The sequence below is a fragment of the Liolophura sinensis genome, chromosome 10 (assembly GCF_032854445.1).
Source record: "Liolophura sinensis isolate JHLJ2023 chromosome 10, CUHK_Ljap_v2, whole genome shotgun sequence".
In the NCBI taxonomy this organism is placed as follows: domain Eukaryota; kingdom Metazoa; phylum Mollusca; class Polyplacophora; order Chitonida; family Chitonidae; genus Liolophura; species Liolophura sinensis.
The window spans coordinates 33,131,730-33,151,669 of NC_088304.1; the positions used below are offsets into that span (position 1 = coordinate 33,131,730).

Sequence of the window (19,940 nt, forward strand, 5' to 3'; positions counted from 1 at the left end):
AGTTTCGCTTTGATTGCAACTGTTCATAGGCCAACATGATCCACCGTGGCGATCTAATTCAACACGACAAATGTAAACGGACTGTATAGTGCGAGGTTAAGTTGAATTAGACGCGGTTACGAAGCAGAGTGTCAGAACAGGCGTTTAATGAAATATCCTGACACACCAGTTTAGCAGTGAATAACTTGTGACGTTGATTGAAATACTTGAAATTCGGAACATACCTGTGTCGTCAGTCCAAATCCAATTTGTTTGATATAAACGACCCTGAATCCAAACACACGGTTCACTTTCTCGAGCAGGTGGAATTCCAAACAGCTCTCCTCTGATGCGTTTACACGCGTTCTCGTCGTCGACGCGAGCCAAGTTACCTCCCTTTATTTTACATTCTCCTGAAGAAGAAGAGAGAGAAAGAGAGAGAGTAAAACAAAAAAGGCGATAATCTTGGTTCCTCCAACCCGCGGACACAACACATTGTAGCTTACTTTGGGCTACCCATCCTGTGTATAGTAACTGAAGTCGCTCTATCGAGCTGTCCCTCATGTTATCGACTATGCTACGCTGTAGTTGGCATAGGCCTATACGTCTATACACGTGTGAAAATATCATGACAGTAGTTTGGATTAACGCGGCAAAATGTTTTAACTAGCTTTAAAGCTGGGTGAAGTAGGCCGCTTTTCACACGTTAATGTTTCCACGATCAGCATTTGAGATTCAGTTGCCATTCTTAGGCCTACACCAGTGTCCGAATGATTCTTTTCAGACACACAAACTTGAAAAATGAAATTTTGTTTTCCTACTTAATTAAGAATGTGTAATGAAATATCGAGGTGGTCAACATTAGGCACAATGTTGTGGTCACTAAATTACTGGTGTTAGCTAATAAAAGTAAACACATATTTTATGACAGAAGTAATATTTAAACAAGTTTGGTTTTTTTTATGAAGATACATTCATAATTTTGCCAAGCGCGTGCAGATCAGTGGCATGGGAATCAAAATGGAATCAGAGAAAGCCGCGGAAAACATGATCTGACATTGTTAAAACAGTATAAAAGTCTTTAATAAAACAAAGTTGGTGGAGCGAAAAGATTCGCTGAAGACTACGGCTATCAAAAACGAGACGAAAATGGTGAAAAATGATGTGATCAAGTCAGGCAACACCTGAAAACTTCAATTCGTGGTGACGATCATGAAGCCTTCAATGCCAGAAAAAAAAAAAGAAAACAAAAAAAAAAAACAAAAAAAAAAACAAATGCCACGGTAACAGGAAATATCTACATACTGCCTCAGTTTCAGTCGAAAACGTTACAACTCTTGTAATATATAAGTTCAGAACGCACGACAGTTCAGTATCAGTTAAATGGTTGATTTCTCTCGAACATGCTTTATGCATGCATTAGAGCGTACTCAAGTAAACCAGAATGAATCCAGGTTTCTAGAAAGCTGCACAGTTTTTATTTAACATTGCGAGCTTTGAGTTAGTAATGGTTGGAGTGATATTGTTAATTAAATAGCCCTTGCTATGTAACGGTGGATGGGAGAGATATGCTCTCACCAGCTCAATGCAAATTCCCTTAAACAGGCAGTAGATATACGGCCGTTTGCCGTATAATATACCGATACTTTGATCGTTGGTAACGACGCTGCGCTGCCTAATTAGGCCTACAGTTGCATTGTCATGCTCTGAATCAGACGCTGAAATCAGCGAGTGTACAGACCGCTGGCATGGAAGCCGTAAAACTGCATGCTACTATAATTTACGATCTATTAATATTTAATAAAAATACGATTTACTTTTAATGAGATGCAACTGTATTTTGTGGGTTACATAGCAGACACTTTAGACAGATGCATGGGGCCCCCGTGGCCGAGAAGGTTAGCATGCCAGCACGGCGCAATGCTCCAGGAGCCTCCCACTTATGCGGTCACTGTAAGTTCAAGTCCAGCTCATGCTGGTTTCCTTCCGTGTGAAGGTCTTTCAGAAACCTGCGGAAGGTCGTGGGTTTCCCATAGGCTCTGGTCGGCTTCATCTCACCATAATGCTGGCCGCCATCGTATAAGTGAAATATTCTTTAGTACAGCGTAAAATACTAATCAAATAAATAAGTAAATAAATAGACAGACGTAAAATTGATTCCTCTGACCACCATGTAAAGCATCAATGATTCTGGAAGCGGAAAATGTTGCAATTGTCTCAGTATTTGCTATTTCATGTATTGTGGAAATTTCTGCTGCTATACCCTCTAAAGGTTTAGAAACACGACCAGTATAAGGCAGTTGATGATTGCTTATTTACCCATAAGTGTGAGAAAGGTATAGATGTATGTGCTCCACATACTGATTCCATTGAGCATCTAGGTAAGGTCTGACCCTTATACTACTGACGGTCTGGTCTAACACTACAAAGCTATGTTTTGTGAGTGATAATATACATACTAGATTATGTTACTGAAACAACCGCCATGTTGTGCACAACACAATACCCCGTTGTACTAAAGCCAAAAAAAGGAAGAAAAAAGTCCTCTGTTCAAATAACAGAACAGGTCTGCCATAAATAACACATTAATTTATAGCAAAAATGTAGTCTATATATCCGGCCATCACTCAGAAAACAGTATTCTGTTAATTTAACAGATTAGTTTTTAGAGTGTGTTCGGTATTATACGTCCTCTCCCTGCGTCACCATGCATGGTAGTTATACGATGAGGGTAACGTGCACGTATACGGACTGAACTTAGGAGAGCGTTCATAAGTTCTGGCACCAATATTTAATTCATTCAGTGGCATTGTAGATTTAAAAAAATAATACAACCTTTGTTACTTCAAAAGAGGGAGGGAAACAGACCTCCTTCACGGCCACAGCCATTCCATACACCACGTTCAAACGGCTGAAAGGCAGAACAATGTTCCCATAACAACGGAAACAGGCGCGCTCCCGAATTACAGAAAAAATCGTGCCTGGTAGGTTAACATTAATAACATGGCGGCGCTTTTCATGTTTCCAAAGTGCATAATTCTGTTCACTTTGAACTGCGATATTTCGGTTATGCAACTTCAGAAAAACAAAATGTTATGTTTTTAAAACTTTGGACACTCTGGGATGCTTTGCACATACTGATCTTCTAGTGTTGACTTTTAATTATAAAATATTGACAAGAGTTTCTGAGTGTTACAGTATAAATTATATTTCTTTGATTAACAAGGGACTTGCTGGTTCACACCGCATGTTCAGTTACAGCATGCATGGCTCAGAGCATGCGATGGTTCAGACTGCATGTTCAAGTACAATATGCATGGCCCAGAGCATGCGCTGGTTCAGACTGCATGTTCAAGTACAGGATGCATGGCTCAGAGCATGCGCTGGTTCAGACCGCATGTTCAAGTACAATATGCATGGCTCAGAGCATGCGCTGGTTCAGACTACATGTTTAAGTACAATATGCATGACTCAGAGCATGCGCTGGTTCAGACTGCATGTTCAAGTACAGCATGCATGGCTCAGAGCATGCAACTGTCATGTGCTTAAGCTCGCGTGTTCCAATGAAGTTATCTGTCGTTTGAGTGTGACTTTAAGCCTGAAAGCTGCTCAGGTACCTGACGAAAGGCGGTGGTTCACCTACGTCTCTCCGGTTTCTTCATTCCTTGGGGTTAAACATGACCACCGCATATTTGAAGTCAAAAAATTCTTTCAAAATCAGTACTTTCAAAAAGTAATCTGTTAAATTTAACAGAAAGTCTTAGTGTTGTCTGAGTGATGCTAGATTGTACTCTGCTATTGCAACAGATTATTCTGTCAGATATAACACACACATTCTGTTAATTCAGCATGAAGAACTTAATTCAGCAATAGGCTAACAGAACTATCCTGTTGAATATAACATAGTATTAAGTTGTAATAACAGAATACTTTGCAGCATCGTTCAGACTAGAAACTTTCTGTTGAATTTAACAGGTTATTATTCTGTACAGTTCGTATGTCCATGTACGTCGTCAGCCGTTATGTGAGGATGATCGGTGAAAGGGTACTGTTCGGCCACCTACTAGGAGTACATTTAAGTACAAAAAAGTTTGGGACAATTGACTGAAAAATCTGAGTTATAAAATGAGCTAATTCAGCTCAGAAAACTGTGTCATATGACCAGATCAGCGGAGATGAAAAACTCCTTTCTCCTGAGTTTTCCGACTAACCAAGTGAGTCGACAAATAACCAGATGAGTTTTCTGAACATAATTAGCTCAATTGTATAACTTCCATGTTTGAGTCATTTGACTCAGACTTTTCTCTCAGTGCATAAAATAAATGCATGCATAATCGGACATTATAATTACATGATGTAGGCTATATAGGCCTATAGCAAAATTGTGCGCCAAAAGGATCGAAATGAACAGTTTTCATTTCAATATTATTGGTTTAAAGTACACGATTTAGGCATACAATCACACAGAACATGAAGGCTCTATTTAAGTTTTCATGGATCATTTAGGTGTCTATATAGGCCTATTTAATTATACAAGAATTCCATTTGTTTGTTGTTTGAATATACGACTTTTTCACTTATACAGCGTATGGCAGTCAGTTTTATGGGCGGAGGCAACCATGCAGTGTCCAGTGTAAACCACTGAATCTTGGTAAGTTACTGACCAGCCTTCCACGTGGACGTGCAAATACGCTCACCATATGTTAGTGGAAGGCAAGCGTGGTCTTCAGGGAACTTAACGATGCACAAAAAGCGCTGACGTGTTAACCCTTTTTTGTACGTTCTTGCACTTAAAAGGCAAGCACTGATGTATATAATTATGAAAGTGATTAAAATAAATTGGCATTGACTTAAAAGAAAACCAAGTCAGATACGCATTATCTCGCAAACTAGTGTCTACATATATGTTATGTTCCGTTATAAAAACTCAAGAATTAAGGATGCTAGCTAGCCAATGTAACTTCCAAACCGAGTAAATTATGTTACGTGTGGAAAAGGGTATAAAAATATCCAGACCGGATATTAAAGGCTCTCTCGTATTACGCGTATTGTGGAAATGGTTGTGCAACATATACATGTAGGAATACGATGGCACCAAAGTGAACGCGAAGCGAGGGAAGAATTAAGGGCGAAACGAAAGTCCCTAAGGGAAAGAGCAGTTTGCATTGAAAGTAGGTCACGTACGATAGGACTATTTCAAAATCTTACTGTTGAAGATTTTGGCAATATCGCGAGCTTTCATGCTGCATTAGAGATGCCTTATTTGCCGGGTCGTTAGCTTTGGTAATCTACCTTGTGACGTAGAAAGTCGTCATAGTAGTCAACATTCTGGGACATTCCAACAGAAATAAGTATGACTTCCCCAAGAGACACGATGAAGGTAAATGCAGATGAGTGTGGTGTAACGATAAATGGACCCACAATAAACCTCATCACTCGGGGAATACCACACACCGCTGCACCGTCAACACTTTCTGATGCTGATGTGACTGATGCTGGCATGATTTGCGGCACAAATCTGACATAAGAAACAACTTACGGATTTTATGTCGCTCTAAGCTCGGATGACCGTTCTACATATTGCTGTTTCATAACTGACACCAGTTGTAGAGTTAACCCGACACCTCGGTCTAAGGGTGGCCTATATATACTAATAGGCGGGGACCGCCGGGCACCCTTAGCCCGAGAGCTATGTGGTTTCGGCATAAGGCTTACAAAGAGCTATCCCCGCATTCAATTCTGATGCGTGCGCGTAAGATTCGTCCTGAGTACACATAAAGCACGGCAATTCAGAAAGCTGAAATATTTGGGCACGTTTTGCCACAATCGCTATTTGCCTTTACATCACCCTTCTCCTGGAAATTTTATCCGTAGTCGAAAATAGGATCATATTTATTAGGCTGCCATCTGCTGCCATGTTTTTAAAATCTGGGTCAGGGAGGTACGCATGCGCAGCAGCGGTTGACCTTTTCCATGAAATTGAATGGAACGGATGCCGAATATACCCCCACCCCCCATTTTCACTGCAAGCTTAATTTGACAGTTGGCACAAACTGTGGGTCCGTCATTCTGCACTGTTGCCTTCAGTCGCTTGCAATTCGTGTCTCTGCTGTCAAAACTAACAGCCAGCCGATCAAAACATAGTGACACCATGAAAGGTCAACCCTGTATGTGCGGGGAGGAATGACCTGATTTACTAGGTCATGATGTTGACACTGCATGTGTGCGCTGTCATAACTGTGCTGTTATCTTAGATTTACTTGTACCGGTCGTAAAGGCTATAGAATATGGAAAAAATTGGCAGAGGAACAGAGAATGTCTTGGTGAACATAATTTATTGACGTTTTGACCGGTTAATGCATGTATTGGTTCATTTTGCATGTGTTTTTGTTCCGCAGAGTTTCTCTGAGCTAAGCTGTTTTTGAATTCCACTATTTTAACCTGGAAGACACCTCTGCTTTGATCTACTCCTAACCCCATCTTAAAAGGTCATAGCTTGGCTATTGTAGAGTGGGGGTAACGTACTTGAGTTAAGTCAACATTGAGATCTGATATTTACCTGTTTAGTAAATATGAAAAATTGTTGAAAGTAGACTTCAACGATTGACAGAGGCATTACTTATGGATAACAATTCCTGGATTTATTGTGTTGGTGACGTTTCGATGTAGGTTCTTACATCGTTATCAAACCATATGAACATACAGAGATACAAGTCAACTTAAATACAGTAAGAGAGTGAGTGGTGTCAACAACAGGCAACAATGTAACCTAGATAGTAACTTCAGGGTAAAGGCTTCAGGGTTTAAGGCGGTCACTGTCTAATCTGATGAGGTCATTGTAGGCGCTCGGTAGGTGGTACCCGCTGTCTCGGTTAAGCTGTGGATTGTGTCGTCGGATCATGATGGCTTCCAGCAGTTTTCTTCTTTTATAGTCTGACTGGTTGTTTTGTAGGGTATGAACTGTGCTCCATTGGAGTTGGTGTTCTGGATGGGCTCTGATGTGGTCACTGAGGGCTGATTTTCCATCTAATTTTTCCACCGAGGCCTTGTGCTCTGCAATTCTGATATTGAGTGGTCTACCGGTTTCTCCAGTGTATTGCTGTTGACAATCACAATTAATGCAGTACACAGATCCTTTGGGTTCTTCCCTATGGGTTGGCTGTTTTTTTCCATTGGCTTTGAGTAGGGTTTTAAGGTTAGAGGCGGAGGTAAACGTTGTTTGTATGTTCAGTTTGTCATGCAGGAGTCGTCTTATCTGGTAGCTTGGGGTGCCTATATACGGAATGGTTATATATATATTGGGGTGGGTCGGGTCTCGTTGTTCTGGTCTTGTTAGTCGGATTGAGGGTTTTGCTGATCGTTCTCTCCAATAATTGTGGGGGGTATCGGTTATGGGTGGTGAAGGCTGTTTTGAGGTGCTTTATTTCTTCTTGGAGGTTGATGCTGGATATCTGTAGGGCTCGTTTTTTAAGGGTAGATGTTATTCCTCTCTTGATCCGTTTAGGTTGGTTAGATTGGTAATTCACGTATTGGTCTGAGTGTGTGGGTTTGCGGTATACTGAAGTGAGGAGTTTGTCGTACCTCTTGCATTCTTGTTCCATGGTGAACTGTATCCTGTTGTTCTGGGTGTTGAGGTGGTCAAGTAGGGACTGGGGGTTGTCAGTCTTGTTTAGTGCTACGAATGTGTCATCTACCTTATCGAACCAACACAACGGTTTGATGGTGCTTGCAGCTAAGGCTTTGTGCTCAAATTCTGTCATGTATATTTCGGTACATCTATGTTACATTGTTGCCTGTTGTTGACACCACTCACTCTCTTACTGTATATATGTTGACTTGTATCTCTATATGTTCATATGGTTTGATATCGATGTAAGAACCTACATCGAAACGTCACCAACACAATAAATCCAGGAATTGTTATCCATAAGTAATGCCTCTGTCAATCTATACCATCCCAATTCCTAAATGCCTCTGAAAGAAGAAGGTAGACTTCAACGGTTAATTTACTTGAACTTGAGATTATGGGATAACTTTCAACCAATTGAACCTGTAGCTAAGAAATAGGTTGTAAACTTTTAATATCGAGTAAGGCCTAGATCACAACTGAGATGATGTCCACAGTAATATTCGGGGCAAATGCCTCAGCCTACGGACCAAAAATGTATCAGTGGGATTAAGGTGTTGTTTATGACATACATGTACATGTATGAAGCAAACTTGCTGATAGGATAGCTAAACACTAATACACTGTGGTAATTTGGTGCTCAGGTTGGGCCAAGGATGGCAGGGATCTCGTAGTATCAGTAAATTTCAGATTACAAAATTTTCAGGGTGGAGTAGAATTTACAGCGTACTGTATATTGTGATAAGCCCAAGGACATGCTGCACTTCTAGTCAGAAGTTGATCCACTGAGAAAAACTCGTCTAACTGAATAGATCGCTTACTGTCTGTTTTTCAGAGAAAGCCTCTCAGGCATATGCTGCCCTTGGAGTGGGGTTTGTCTGTCTGATTGTGGGTGTGCCCCTCTGGTGGAAGACAACTGAGGTGTATCGTGTGCAATTGCCTTACAATGATATTGATGAGCTCGGACATTACAAGGTACCCTATCTAACTCTGTACAGAGTCATGGCATCACTTCACGGCCTCCGTAGAATCGTTCTCCTGTCATGACACCTTTATAAATATTGTAGTTTTGATCTAAGATATATACAGAGACCAAAGAACCACACTGAAGTAGCTACTGTATATAGTAAGCTGATATTCCCCTGGGAGAACTTTGCTTCTGACATTTTTAGCAGGTGTACTGTAGCCTATATCATACCGTGAGTGTCGGTGTCCAATAACAGGAAAAGCAATGTTAAACAAAATGTCAGGGGTGGTGTCTTAGAAAGTACTGCAGGTATTGAGATCAGGGTTGGAACACGTATAGAACAGAGTAAGAGAAGGGGGATATTCCATCCTTGATTTGGTGTGTACATATTAAACACCGTAAATTACTGAATTGCTGACTTAGTGTATTGTGTATTAGAGTCAATATTACAAAAGCTGTTTGGTAGCCTTCTGAGTTGAAAATTGTTTAATGTATGCTGTGTTTTATATGAAGCGGTAATGTCAGTTTACATTGTTTTACCTTTATAACCATATACATGTATTCCAAGTAGCATAGAAAATGTGAATTTTGGGCCGAAAAGTTTGAAATCTTCATCGTTAAGTGTTCTCTTTTACCTGTCTGGGATACTAATGATTTATGCTATACCCCCATGTTTTCTACAGATTCGCTACTCTGTTCGGCTAGATGTCATCAGTTTTGATGAGAAGGTTACCCCGACAACGCTAAATTCTCTCACAAAACATCTCCAGGGCAGTAAGTATATTAATAGTGTCATTGCTCTAAAGAGATGGCTGGGTTGTTTGTCATGTCACAGGACAAAGTGGGAAATATAAGTTAAGTAAACTTCACAGTAGTATGGTCAAAGTGTACAGTAAATCACCTGTAAATTCAGGAAATTTTTTCACCATTTGCCCTGTTGTGCAGTCTAGTACAGGAGCGCGATTTCATAATTGTTGAAAAGTCATGTGACTCTAAATGTGATTTACTGGTAGCCATATACAATTTCACACGATTTTCACTAAGTTACCCTAATTCTTCAGCCTTTTTGCATGTATGCAAGGTGTTTATTTAAACATATTTTGAGGGCATTAGTCTGTGTTGACTGATAAAATTATGCTTTTTGTGACGCTATGAAATTAACCTCCCTAATCTATGTAGTTTTGTCTCCGATAATCAAACGAATAAGTTGCATAAATTGCACCGAAAATATATCTTTTTCATAATGTTGCGGAATTAAGGCACTGTAATTCCTCAACCTTTTCACATGTTTGCAAGGTGTTTATTCAAGCATATTCTGAAGGCGTTATTCTGTGTTGTTCGATAAAGTTATTCTTTTTGTGAAGCCCTGAAATTGACCAATCCAACCAGTGTAGTTTTGTCTCCAAAATCAAATTAAAAATGTGCATAAATAGCACTGAAAATTGCTCTTTTCATATGAGAAATTGTTGAGTTAGTACATGTACACTAAGGTGATGAGCTGGTGAAAACTTCCATGGAATTATGGTTCAGTGTAAGGTTTTAAGCTTGGCATCGACATGAATCTACAGCGCAATGTTGTGGGTAGGGGGTTAGGGTCTTTTCTTACCTACATGTAACAGGTAGATCTGGGGTCAATCCTGGATCAATTCTGGAGCGAGGCATTGTTTGAACCTTATGTCACGTACATTTCGCAAAAGGAAATTCACCAATCCGTCTTGTGTTGATGACTTTTAATACTTACACGTATTGATTATAAATGTTGTATTTCCTCAGTGGATGTTGAGAATGAGAATATTGTGGAAAAGTATGAGATAACAGTGAGGAAGGCTATTGGAGATGAACTCACGGCTTTCCAAAAAGTCAACACTTTACAAGGTCAGTGTTATTATTACATTATGTTTTTTCTGTACAAGACGGGGCCTCTGTGGCCAAGTGGTTAGTGTACTAGCGCAGCATAGCAAATCAGAAGCCCTTCACCAATGCAGTCAAGGTGAGTTCAGGTCAAGCTCATGCTGACTTTCTCTTTGGGCGTACATATGAAGGTCTGCCAGCAAACTGCGGATGGTCATGGGTTTCCCTCCGACCATAACGTTGGCCCTCATCATACGAGTAAAACATTATACTTAGTATTGTGTAAAATACCAATCAAATAAATAAACAAATATTTCTGTAAGAATGTTGTGGCAAGTCAAGTACAAGTGCACTGTTACACTGGTCAACCAAGTCTACCTCACCAGTGCTATAAAAATTTCCCAGACCTATATGTGTCTCAATTCAGTATTGAAAGTTATGCAAATTATGGTACACTGTATGGGTAAATGTTGTGTGCAGAACAGACTCGGAACATCTGTGTAAAAAAGTAGAAATGACATCACTTAAACACTGTGCCTCGCGTGACGTTGCTTGTTTGACAGAGTTTCATGGAGACTTTAAAATTGATTAAAACAATCTCTGCTTTTCCAGTTACCATAGCATAATACGTTAAAAGTAAAGTACCAACCTACATGGTCTTAGTTTTTTTGGTAACATTTATTTACTGCATTTAATTACCTTATAACTCATGTTGATATGTTTTTGTCCTGTAGCTTGAGGTGAAAAAGTTTTAGAGAGACTCTTCTGAGCACTGCAACAATACCAATTCTCCTCTGAACAGTGATGCTGAAAACACTTTCCTTGATGTGGAGTTTACACATAAAATTCCAATGACCAAGTTATTGGACCTGTTTGAACCTGGAAGTGACCTCAATGACCCTGCACTTTGCACTGGTCAGTCAGTGCTATCAGGGGTCAAAGCTGCTCTTTTTCATGTTCATAAACTATGGGAAATACTCTTTCAAAAAATGTATACTTTTCATATATTCTTTTAAGTTGAAAAAAAAGCCTGCAGTCCAGTATTCATGGCATGGCTGTACTGGCCTACTGACAAGTGTCAAAATTGCAGAAGAATATTTATTTGTTTGATTGGTTTATTTGTGTGATTGTATTTTTATGCCATACTCAAGAATATTTTACTTACTTGTTTTTGACTGCAGCCAGCATTATGGTGGGTGGAAAACCGTGACCAAGTTGCGATTGTACTTCAACACAAAATTACAATGAAACACTAAATAGAATGAAATTTGTGCTTGTTTTTCAGATTTGGACGAAAACATTGCAAACTTGTTCAGAGCTGACATGAACCACATTCATGTGTTGTTGTTGCCCAAGTCCACAAAGTTTTCCGTTCCAAACGTGTATGTCGGCACCTACCGAAATATCATTCTCCCAGTTTCAGGTATGACTGTATGAAAAGCCTGTTTGGAAAAACCTTGGAGATTTGCCAACTGGTATTTTTCTGGTTCGTAAACATACACAAAAAAGCTTGGCAAAAAGAGTTCAGATTTTAAACAAAGGGAGATAACATTCTTTCTGGATAACTTGGATTTATCCTTTGTGTTATTATACTTTGACCAATGTAATGCAGTATGTCATGGTCATTTTTGTTATCTAGGCATTCAGACTTTATGCTGTTTAAGGGTACCACTATTTTAGAGTAAAGATGAGAAATAGATGGCATGTTTAACTCTCACATAAGCGATAGGCCTAACGCAAGATCAAACAAAAAACACAACGACGCTTGAATAAGTTAAGTACATAAATTTTAACAAAATAGACAAATAATACAACTGACAATAATATAGAAAACAATACCAATAATTACAAATATATATATATATATATATATATATATATATATATATATATATATATGGAATATATACTATGGCTTCCAGTCAGTCCACTCATTATGAAATGCTATAATATTTGCAATTGTTTAAGTGGGCAAAAGACCTCGTAACTGTATATTCCTGGATAAGAAAGGACAAGGCACAAAGTCTTTCTAAACTCTGGAAAAATGCTTCCCGCACGAATTATCCAAAATATTGTAATATGGAGCAAGTAATCAAGTTTCATTGGCCTATATATACATTCTACTACCTCAAACATGGCGTCCATGAGCTTTATGTGGATTTGTGAATTTACATGTATATGATGAAGAACTAACAGATTCTAGTATGACATTTTGCCTATATTTACACAGATGAAAAATCTTTGTCCGATGTAATCAAAATGACAGTGAAGGATGTGGTTGTCAGGGGCAACCAGTTGGAGAAGAAGCTGGTGTCGCTACGTGGATTAAGATCTCTGAAGGTTCGTGGTGTATGAAGTATTGTCAAACAAGCTGGAGTTGTCTCCCCTATGTAAACAGATGTGAGACATTGTTTATACCAAAGATATTGTACACATGCATAAATGAATTCTACATATGTACAATAAATATTTATTTCTCATATGTTCAAATGAATTGTATTGCACATATGTATAATTGGAGAATAACAGCTTGAAACACTCATCAAAACAATAAATAAATAAATAGTAGAATACACAATCAACGCAGCTTGCCATGGTTGGTGTAATGTTGGTTTAATCCCAGTTTGGGCAGGGTTCTGAGCTGCTTGTGGTCAGAGTGGTCGGAGAGGAATTCAACATGATGTGGACGAACTCCTGTGTCATTGCGCTGCACTGGCATGCTAACTATCTTGGAGGCCCCTTCCTCCACTTGTTAAACGCACCTGTATAGTATTTATACAGTTAAATATTTTTCTGGATGTATTTAATAATTATTAATAAATGACTGAATATACATGTATGTACTGTTGGTTGAAATATACATGTAGTTATCAACATAAGCATATTCTCTTTCTTACAGCCTGACAAAGAGAGCATGCGTGTGGCAAAGTCCAACCCTGCCTACGATGTGACCTTCACCTTGGTCAATCCCCAACCTGATCTACTGGACATTCGTTGGGACATCGTCTTTGGCATAGAAGGTTGGTTTAATGCTTGAATTGACAGTGCCTGTTTAATTATATGATCACTGTCAAATATGTTTTGTAATACTTAATATGGCCAGTATTTGAGTGGGAGGAAGATGGCCAGAGCCCACGGAAAACCCACGACCATCCCCCAGAAAAACCAACAACCTGCCTCCAGGAAAACCCATGACCTTCCCCCAGGGAAAACCGCGACCTTCCTCCAGGAAAACCCACGACCATCCTCCAGGGAAAACCCACGACCAACCCCCAGGGAAAACCCACAACCCTCCTGCAGCAAAACCCACGACCCTCCTGCAGCAAAACCCACGACCCTCCTCCAGGAAACCCAGGACCCTCGCCTAGGGAAACCCACGACCATCCCTCAGGGAAAACCTATGACCATCTCCCAGGAAAACCCACGGCCATCCCCCAGGGAAAACAAACGACCCTCCCTAGGGAAACCCACCACCATCCCCCAGGAAAACCCACGACCATCCCCCAGGGAAAACCCACGACCTTCCCCCAGGAAAACCAACGACCATCCCCCAGGGAAAACCCACGACCTTCCCTCAGGAAAACCAACGACCATTCCCCAGGAAAAACCCACAACCCTCCTCCAGGAAAACCCATGACCTTTCCCCAGGGAAAACCCACGGGATGGTCATGGGTTTTCCTGGAGAAAAACCCATGACCTTCCCCCAGGAAAACCAACGACCATTCCCCTGGGAAAACCCATGACCTTCCTCCAGGAAAACCCATGACCATCCCCCAGGAAAACCCACAACCCTCCTCCAGGAAAACCCATGACCTTCCCCAGCTTGTAATATTTAACATTACATGTAACATTTGAGGTCAATGATGACAAATATATCAACAGAATCTATTTACCCTTTTTCAACCTTTAAAACCACCACTGCCACCAATATTGTGAACACAGAACTGTGAGGTGTAGAGAAATAGTCTGCACAGTTTTAGGAAGCTTTCATTTTTATTGACACAAACAAATCATATTTGGGTGCCATTTTCGTAATAAGTGTATGTATAAATTTCACTGAAGAAAGTGTTTTGGTGGTTGATGTGGTTAGACATTTACAGTATCTTCAGGTGGTTGTAATTTTGTGATTCCTCTGATCCAGTGATTCCATTTATCCTGAACAGCATATAGCTGGTGTCATGGATAGAGTGCCTTGTAAACACCAGATCCAGAGTTCTATCCAGAGTTAAAACCTGACTTTTATATCGGTCATCTTGGTGCCACTCCTTGTGGTGTTCAGTAAAATATGTATAGTGTGCTATTTTAATATTCTGACATTTATTATAACACTGAATTCATCAATGCCTCTCAAAGACATCACCGCACAACTGTGCATTCCAACTCAATGAGACCAATTTCAATGAAGTCGGCACTGACAGCATCCAAACTTACCTACACTACAGTGCATGTTCTTGTTTGTATGCCTTTATGGTTTGAATTATGAAGACTGAAGTTGTTCTTGCAAACAGCAGTGGAAGTATAATAGTTTTTTTCCAGGATTCCAATGCCAAATCTCAGTTGCATATTAACCCCAGAATTAGGTCTTGTGACACTTGTGACGGTTGAAGCTTTAGCAGTCCATGAAACCACAAGGCAGTGAGTGAAGTATTGGTGTGGATAGTAAATTAAGAGAATGGTATTGGAGATTCCATTGGAATATGAATGCACAGAGGAAGTGATTTGGACTGCCATAAGTTAGAAGGAGATGGGAGTTTGAAATCCGTGCCATGTTTTCTGAGAGGCGTTGATGGAATCAGTATTATGATAAATGTCATATGGACATGCAAACGCAGCGCAATGACGCAGGAGTTTCTCACCAATGTGGGTGCTGTGGGTTCAAGTCTGGGTCTTGCTAGTTTCCTCTCCGGCTGTATCTGGGAAGGTCTGTCAGCAACCTGCAGATGGCCTAGGGTTTCCCCTGGGCTTTGCCTGGTATCCTACCACCATAATGCTGGCAGCCGGCGTATGAGTGAAATATTCTTGAGTACGGCGTAAAACATTAATGAAATAAATAAATAAATAAGTAAATAAATGAACATGAATTGTTAAGGCAACAGAGAATTATGAAAATGAGCTGTGGTGCATCAGAAGCAAGAGACCTCAACTGGTGGCACAGGTGGTGTCAGTTCAACATGTGCCACTGGAATTTTATACTCCTGCCCTCTGTTTATTGGTGTGGCTATTAAAATCAGACCTAGAATTTTGATGTGAATCTGGGAGTCCATTCGCACAAAGACTCGTGCCATACTTGTCGATGAGAATCCACATGGACTTGTGCAGAGGAAATGTTTATTTCTTTCTTCTGAAGCGTTCCACAAGGAGCACGATGAATTCTGTTTTAAAGTACATCGCTCGGAAACGATTATGTCTGCTTGGTTTCAACTTCTGTTGGTTGAGTTCGTTCCCAGCTCCTTGATTGGTTGAATCGGGAAATTTTGTCCAGTGGCTGTGGGCTATACAATCACCTAACACTTAAAGATGTGAAAGCATAGCGGTGACAATCCCTGCCGATGTGGTTGTGTTCACCAGGCACTCGCGATTATTTAAAATCAATTTAACAGTCCTCGTCTGTGTTAAATAAACACTTAGTAAATTCAGGGTTACACTTAACGCTTTCAATTATGATAATAGTAAACAAATACAGCAGAGGTGTACTCGCACTGTTTGGAGAACAGACAGGTCTTCTCCTTGCTAACCATTGCGGTAAAAGTGGACACGTCTTTGTTGATAAAGCAGAATGTGTATTCCAAAAAGTCACCTCAGAGACAACTACATGTATGAGTTCGTGTTTGATGTGTCATGTTATAAGGGAGTGTTGGCAATCTGCCAGAAACATTGCGAGAAGATAAAAAAATCATACGAAGGCAAAATTTTCATGAACCTGCGTCGGCACATGGATTCAGATGGTCATAGAAAGTGCACTGAGTATGAGACGAGTGAGCCGGTTTGTAAAAAGCAGAAAATCATTGTGACAGTAAGGTGTAAAACACCAATCGAATAATTATATGAATAATACAAGTTACCTTGAATCCTCAACCTTTTGGTATAAGTGTGTAGCTTGTCATGTTTTGAGGTGTTGATTTTGTTTCAGTAAATTTAGAAAATCTCCCTTCCTGAAAGTTTGGCAACCCCATGTACACAGTCAAATTATTTCAATTAATAAATTTCATTTAACTTTCATTTCCTGTAAACTGAAGTCACTATTTCAGGTACGAAAAAGGCTGAGGACTAGTGGTTTCGGTATAGTTTACATTTGTCCAAGCAAATAATGCTTTTTTGAGCTTTGGATTTTTTGGAATCTCGCAGTCTCTGACCTTGAGAATCCTTATGGATTCTTGCAAAAAATTTCGAAATTCTAGGTCTGCGGGCTTACATGTGTAGGTGACAACAAACGGACGAGGGCGTATGTGGGATTAGTTTAGTAACACATTTCTTCCACCAGAATGGCTTGAAAATCTTCATCTCACATGTGGATAAAGTAGTAGATAAACTAACTAGAGACCAGGGTTACCCGTTTTACAAAGCTGTCGTTTTACACTATGACAAGCGCATTTAGTGTGGTGACGTATCTCTTCACTGTAAGTTGTCATGGAGATAACGAGAGGCACAATTTGCACCTGCTTCATTAAAGACCGCAGAGCTTCACTCCACGCGTAAAACTGATTGCCATTATTATCCCATTAAGTTAAATGTACTTAATTACAGTGTTAAAGCTCAATCAGATAAATAGATAAATAAATAAATCTTAGATTTTATAGTATACATAGAAGTGTTCGACTTTTAGAGTTTTGTTTTATTTTCTCTAGCTTACCTGAAACCATTCATCCAAGAATTAGAGAAGTATGCCCGACTTCACATCAACTCTCAGGTGAGAATCTCCATGGATCACATCATCTCTGATAAAGAGAACTCTTCTGACATTCCATTAGAATTTGTCCCAGACTGTCTTAGTTTCGCATACACAACATTTTTGTATTTCATCTCACATGGGTAAAGTTTGGTCATTTCACTAATGTTGGATCTAATACCTGTTGCTGGTACAGTCTAGTTGCTACATGTAGCTATTAAAATCTGAAGTTACTCCTCTTTTGTTGAGGTCAAAATTTATAACCAGCCAGAATCGTCGTTTAAATAGGTAAATGAGTGAAACAGCTGATTTCAAATCTCCAATTGTGAAAGTAAGAATTCTATTGGACTAGCAGAAGACTGACTGACAAGGTATTTCTTCGGATATAATTACTGCCAAGTCAGTATAGGGAATGGCCATTAAGTGAAATATATTTAAGTGAAACTGATATAGGTGAAACTGAAGTGAGACTCAAGTAGCAGAAGTGTCTGTTGTTTATGGGTCACCTGAGGCGTGGCCTCAATCCCGGTCTCGGGCAGGGAACTGTTTGGACTCCTCTGCTTCCATTGATCTTGGGGTCTGTCTGACAAGAAGTAGTATCTCTTGTGTGGCCTTACATGACGTTTCCAGGAGATGATTCCAATCAGCATGATTTATGTCGTGTACAAGGGAAAGTTTGCCAGCAAGTTGCTGAAGGTGGCTGGTTTAATCCCGCCACTCTATTCACCTCCACCATAATTTACGGGCTGCCCTAATATGTCTGTAAACAACCTGATAACAATATACAGTAAGTGCTAGACACAACAATAGCACGGACTTATGAAAGAAGCATTGGTTTGTAAAACTTTGCTTTTAGCCCATGTTTCGTATCTCTGTCTTTACACACAGGTGCTGTACTACACTGGCTTAGTTCGTCAACCACGCAGAGACAAGGGAAATAACTGTTACTACTACACCGCTGCTGATCTCCCACATATCATCAACCCACTAGAGACCAAGCTTGGTAAGTGACAGACAGGAGTTGCTGTGGCTTGACTGGATTTGCTTCTTTCTGCTGGATACTGTCAGAACTTCTGAGACACAGACTGTTGATGTGCCTACTAATATACATTTGTGCCTAACCATTGTCATACAACTGAAACATCTTTCTGCTGGATACTGTCAGAACTTCTGAGACGCAGACTGTTGATGTGTCTACTAATATACATTTGTGCCTAACCATTGTCATACAACTGAAACATCTTTCAACTGGATACTGTCAGAACTTCTGAGACACAGAATATTGATTTGTCTACCCATATACATTTGTGCCTAACCAATGTCATACATTCTTGAATACTTTAAACAACAGTGAAATAAATACATAATTAGGTATTTATTTATTTACTTGATTGGTGTTTTACGCCCTACTCAAGAGTATTTCACTTATACGGCAGTGACCAGCATTATAGTGTGAGGAAAGCAGGGAGAGCCTAGGGAAAACCCATGACCATCTGCAAGTTGCTGACAAACCTTCCCACTTACCGGAGCTAATTTAGAATGCAGTTAAATAATGAGCTGGGTTCTAAGTGTTGATCAGCCGAAATAGTGTCTACCCAATAACTGTGTGGAGTAGCTCATTCGTACAATATGGTTTTGTGGAAAGGATATCTAAATTAGATTTACATGGTTTTCAATGATGTATTAAGGGTTTCAGATTATTTCTGATTTAAGTTCTGTTTGTGGAGCTCAGTGAGAGCATGTATAAATGGGTGCAACTACAAACAGTGTAGTTCTGTTTGTGGAGCTCATTGAGAGCATGTATAAATGGGTGCAACTACAAACAGTGTAGTTCTGTTTGTGGAGCTCAGTGAGAGCATGCATAAATGGGTGCAGCTACAAACAGTGTAGTTCTGTTTGTGGAGCTCAGTGAGAGCATGTATAAATGGGTGCAACTACAAACAGTGTAGTTCTGTTTGTGGAGCTCAGTGAGAGCATGTATAAATGGGTGCAACTACAAACAGTGTAGTTCTGTTTGTGGAGCTCAGTGAGAGCATGCATAAATGGGTGCAGCTACAAACAGTGTAGTTCTGTTTGTGGAGCTCAGTGAGAGCATGCATAAATGGGTGCAACTACAAACAGTGTAGTTCTGTTTGTGGAGCTCAGTGAGAGCATGTATAAATGGGTGTAACTACAAACAGTGTAGTTCTGTTTGTGGAGCTCAGTGAGAGCATGTATAAATGGGTGCAACTACAAACAGTGTGGTTCTGTTTGTGGAGCTCAGTGAGTGCATGTATAAATGGGTGCAACTACAAACAGTATAGTTCTTGTTTGTGGAGCTCAGTGAGAGCATGTATAAATGGGTGCAACTACAAACAGTGTAGTTCTGTTTGTGGAGCTCAGTGAGAGCATGTATAAATGGGTGCAACTACAAACAGTGTAGTTCTGTTTGTGGAGCTCAGTGAGAGCATGCATAAATGGGTGCAGCTACAAACAGTGTAGTTCTGTTTGTGGAGCTCAGTGAGAGCATGCATAAATGGGTGCAGCTACAAACAGTGTAGTTCTGTTTGTGGAGCTCAGTGAGAGCATGTATAAATGGGTGCAACTACAAACAGTGTAGTTCTTGTTTGTGGAGCACAGTGAGAGCATGT

General features: G+C 40.0%; 1 protein-coding gene across 1 annotated transcript in view; it reads left to right on the plus strand.

The window, feature by feature from the left end:
• The first annotated feature begins 7,947 nt into the window (after window positions 1–7,947).
• LOC135477126 (GPI transamidase component PIG-S-like) overlaps window positions 7,948–19,940 on the plus strand; it is a 29,366-nt gene continuing 17,373 nt past the window's right edge. Inside the window, exons 1-9 of the mRNA XM_064757280.1 lie at window positions 7,948–7,966; window positions 8,442–8,581; window positions 9,257–9,347; window positions 10,347–10,448; window positions 11,710–11,847; window positions 12,655–12,764; window positions 13,324–13,444; window positions 17,270–17,331; window positions 18,199–18,313. Coding sequence (XP_064613350.1) covers window positions 7,948–7,966; window positions 8,442–8,581; window positions 9,257–9,347; window positions 10,347–10,448; window positions 11,710–11,847; window positions 12,655–12,764; window positions 13,324–13,444; window positions 17,270–17,331; window positions 18,199–18,313 — 898 coding nt within the window. The remainder of the gene's footprint in view (window positions 7,967–8,441; window positions 8,582–9,256; window positions 9,348–10,346; window positions 10,449–11,709; window positions 11,848–12,654; window positions 12,765–13,323; window positions 13,445–17,269; window positions 17,332–18,198; window positions 18,314–19,940) is intronic.